This window comes from Aptenodytes forsteri, unplaced genomic scaffold (assembly GCF_000699145.1).
Source record: "Aptenodytes forsteri isolate BGI_AS27 unplaced genomic scaffold, ASM69914v1 Scaffold15, whole genome shotgun sequence".
NCBI lineage: Eukaryota > Metazoa > Chordata > Aves > Sphenisciformes > Spheniscidae > Aptenodytes > Aptenodytes forsteri.
Window position 1 is genome coordinate 24,196,358 of NW_008795129.1, and position 4,688 is coordinate 24,201,045.

The following is a 4,688-nucleotide window of genomic DNA, read 5'->3' on the forward strand; positions in this document are numbered from 1 at the left end:
CCATTATTAATGATGATAAGCCAGTTTATTTCTCTGTTAATAAATCCATCTTCATTACAGGAATAGAAAGCAAAAACTAATTTTTTAAGACTCTGTACTGTAAGGATATTTAGTGGGAATACCTGACCTGCTATTAGCTCCACACAGTGCAAGTTCACTGCAAGAATTTTCCTATTCCATTGAGAATCTACAATCACCATTTTAATATAAATATTTGAAAAGCAGAACAATGAACAAGTAAGCTTTACAACAGAAAATACTTCGTGGTAAGTATGCTTTTCTTCTACAAAAGAAAAAGAAGATGTGCATGTAAAACTGATTTATACAGAGAAATGAAAACCTTACCTTGTGTGCTAGGAGATACATGAGGTGATACATTGAGCTTATTTCAATATACCACTCCGATGCAGATTAGCCTCTCACCTAGTTTCAAGGAACGCCCATATAAAATATTTACACTGCACACATGAGAAAAGGGGAATAGCTAGATGCTTTAAGAGATGCTGGACAAATTCTAGATTTCTTAGATATTTAGATGCAAGCTTCTCACACCAGGCCCTGACAAGGACAGTGTTGCATATTCCTCAAAAATACTTTCTTGCAGGACAACAGGTCTGCAAAATGGAAAAATGTCCTACAGCACCATATTCACCTTCAAATGCATGCTGTGCTCTTATTTAGGTAAACAGCAGTTCTGTAACTGAAGTGCTTTTTGGATCCCAGCAGCGAGGTCCTGGGGAGTCGGATTCTCTGCAGTACAGCTAACTGGGATTCCTGCTGCTTCCATGGCTTCAGCAGTTGTTGGACCGATAGCAGCAAACTGAAATGACGTTATTTACAGTTACAATAGCGTAGTTAGGTACGGCATCAGCTCTTGCTAGTTACTTAGGTACATACCCTTCCTTCTTTGCTGACGTTGTCAGTGTATCAGCTTGCATGGCTGAGCTTCCTAAACTGTACTTACCGTTTCAGGTTGAAGATTTTCAGTATTAATAATGGCTTATCAATTAAGCTACTTAGAAATTACATAGGAAAGATTATTATTGATCTCACCATTACAAACATTTAAAGCTCTTAGTCCCTCAAAACAGGAAAAGTGAGAGGAATTTTAATATGCCTCAGCCTGTAATTGCTGACTCAAGCAAGAACTATTCACACCTTCACATCACTAAGAGAAAATAAAGCTTATACCCAGTGGAGACTGGGCAAGTTAGTTGGGGAATTCCAGGTGAAAACAATTCCTTTTTCTTTTTTTAAAAAAAGGCTCTCAGCTATATAATAACATTTGTATTTGCTATAACTTTTTTCAGAGAAATAAACACAAACAGAAGAGAAGATGAAGGTTTGTAATGGGTGTAACAGGTTTCCTATCTCTCATTCGCCCACCCCAAACTTACTCCCTATTTTATTTCACCACTTTCAAAGAGAAGATACCTTGATATGGTTGATAAAATCCCCCGAAAGCTTCTGAATGTGCTGGAGGCAAAATCTGACACCAGATGGACTGAAGAACGCGATGCTTGCTGGAATTCCCTGAGTAAAAGTAACCACAGGTTGGCACAGATTACTCACTACTCCAGCAGCGTATCAGTACACTTTCACATAAATCCCTTCAACTGTCTCTATATGGACATGAAGTGTTTTTATTGGTGAGAAACAGCAGTTAAGCCAACAGAAAGGGTTTCCTGTGGTGCAGACAGCCTGCCAAACCCCCATTCTACCACTGAATGCTGAAATTCAGGTGTGACTTTAACCAAATACTTTGTCAAACAAGCGCTTGCTGATAAATGCACCGACAGTGTTCTGCAGCCGTACTCATTTTCCTGTTTAGCAAGAAAACTCAGCAAGTTATTTCCCTAAATCCATTCCCATCTATCTCAGTTCTGCACATATTCTCTGTTTCGCAGTTCATGTGGTTTACCCGACACGTTCTGCCTGCCCTGAGATGCTCTGGCAAAGATGAGGTGATGCCTTAGAACTGCAGACCCCTGGAAGGGCTTTCTCTCAGAAGAAGCCTGCCTTAAGATAGCAGCAGCAATCTTCTGTAGCCAAATAAAACTGCAAAATGCTGTCTGGAGTGAAGGTCCCAAGCTCTTGAGCTGCAGACCCAAAGCACATGCTTGCTTTATCATGATTTTCTCTCTGACAAGAAAGATAACTAGTTCCACTCAAACTACATCTGTTGTTATTTTATAGCGCATGACTTGGAAGCTAGCCTTAGCTCATGGAGGCCAGAATGACAGTTTTAGTGCTCTGTTCATTTTCTCACAAAGTGCTAAACACTTGTCATTTTATGTCAGCTTTCCGTGCACTAAATGTAAAACCACAATATCATCAGTTAAGAACAACTAAAAAGTGCATGAGAAACACATTTTAATAGCTTTACACTGAAACTAACATCTAATTGCAGCAAGCAAGGAGTTCCATAAACAGAGTTCAGAAAGTTACAAAATGTGTATGTACTACTGACTCACTTTTATAACTGCTATAAATTAAATACATGGGGTTCAGAACTGCAATACCCACCTGGGAATGCCAGGATACTACAATGTATCAGTTAGACTGCCCATGCCATAACCTTTTAGTTATTGAAGTTCTTGAAAAAGAACTTCAAAGTCAGTATGTAATTTAGCAAGACATTAATGCACAGATTTTAAAAAGAGGTGCAACATGCTCAAGGAGGCCAAGTTTCTGTAAGAAGGAAAGCCTGCATTTGGAAGAAGATTAATCCTACATATGAGGTAGGCTCCTACAAATGGAAAATTCAGAAAGCCAGTCTTGAAAAAAATAAAAACAATTATTAGTACCTTCAAATCTTTTACTATGCACTGATCCTTGATTAATGACATTTACTAGATGGTTTTAGAAAGAGAAAAACATTAATAACAATTCTAGCAGATATATCTCAATACACTTGTCAACAGCATGTCACTTGGAATTTTAATACTTAAAATGAGATTACTACATTCATAAATTGGCTAATCAGAGAAGGAACACTGAAACTATGTAGGGCAGGTAAATACTACTGGATTCTGATTTGTAATATATAGCAAAGATGTCCAGTGATATTTCAATTACGCTAATAAAAATTAATAATAAAGCTGTTCAATAAATATCCTCGCTAAATGTAATTTCTGACACGGTATTACTTAAAAAGTAGTCTTGTCCAGCTCAAAGGAATAAATGAATATGTAATTATTTATGCAGTTATTTCTCAGTAATTCTGAAACATACACATAGTTTGAAAGTTAGACAAAATGTGAAAGGTTTTGTTTCCTTCTTCTTCAAAGGGAGGCACTGTGTCTTTTAGGCTCGTTTACAATTGCCATAACAAGTAACTGAGGGACTCACGCTCTCCATCTGAAACTTTTGCTAAAGGATTTTCTTGGTAGTCAACAGGGAAACAAAACAAGACGCCTATGCACGATATACTTCTATCACCACAGTATCATTTACAGACAGCTGAAAAAAAGGAGTATATTCTGCTAGCTATTACCATATACCTCAAAAAGTCTCAAATTATATCAGTGTCCGATACCTGTTGTGAGAAATAACTGCTCAATGATTCTTGCAGGTCAGTGTGTTGGGTGGTTTGATAAACAGTAAGGCTTTCCAGAGGTATACCTGGAATCAGAATATACATTCATAATTAAACAGGGTTTCATTAATTTCTATTATTTCAATAAAACACTCTCAACATACTAACTGCACTTAAGTGTACTATTTTAGGCTAAGAAGGTACAGAAAAAATTCTGTGAAGGATTTGTAGGTATTTCTAGGGTTGCAAGACAGACTAAAGCATCTGTGATCAGAGGACCTCGAAGCACACTGGAAAACTGGCACGTCTTGCAACATTTCTGTGAATAAGGTGCCTTCCATATCACAGAAGAGAACGCAAGTGAAGAACAAGGCAAACAACCTTGCTCATGTCACGCTACAACCCAGTCCCAGAGCTGTGGGCAGCAATCCGATCTCAGAGTTTTTACTTCTTTACTTACTCCTCTACCTTCTAGCCAACATAATAGCAAATTCAATTTTTACTTATTCAAATTTGGTTCACAAACTTTAGATGCAACTTTTCTCATAATTGACTAATTAAAATGAGGCTCCAAGGGAGGTTCAACCTTTTTCTCTAAGTACTGTAGGAAGTACTTCTCTTTTCAGGGCTCCACAAGGAAAAAGAAGAGCTGAAGAATTAGGTTTCTCTCCTGTAAACACACAAACAAGAACTTTACTTATGTACTTATTAAAGAGTAAACATTTAATACATTTTAAAGGTATCAAATGTTGAACACTGCAGTAAGTGCCGCATACTTCATCACAGACACAGCCCTAAGATAACTGAAAACATTTGCACTGCAACTGCATCCACAATTCAGCTTTAGTTAGAATCATAGAATCACTGAGGTTGGAAAAGACCTCTAAGATCATCGAGTCCAACCGTCAACCCAACACCACCAGGCCCACTAAACCAAGTCCCTAAGTGCCTCATCTACACATCTTTTAAATACCTCCAGGGATGGGGACTCCACCACTTCCCTGGGCAGCCTGTTCCAATGTTTCACCACTCTTTCAGTAAAGAAATTTTTCCTTACATCCAATCTAAACCTCCCCTGGCGCAACTTGAGGCCATTTCCTCTCATCCTATCGCTTGTTACTTGGGAGAAGAGACCAACACCCACCTCGCT

At 38.2% G+C, this 4,688-nt stretch overlaps 1 protein-coding gene across 1 annotated transcript in view; it reads right to left on the bottom strand.

Moving 5' to 3' along the window:
- Positions 1-4,688, bottom strand: part of UROS (uroporphyrinogen III synthase) — a 20,450-nt gene continuing 15,762 nt past the window's right edge. The window contains exons 7-10 of the mRNA XM_009277955.2: positions 4,125-4,208; positions 3,539-3,624; positions 1,435-1,533; positions 1-820 (exon numbers count right to left, since the gene is read on the bottom strand). Coding sequence (XP_009276230.1) covers positions 674-820; positions 1,435-1,533; positions 3,539-3,624; positions 4,125-4,208 — 416 coding nt within the window. The 3' untranslated portion in view covers positions 1-673. The remainder of the gene's footprint in view (positions 821-1,434; positions 1,534-3,538; positions 3,625-4,124; positions 4,209-4,688) is intronic.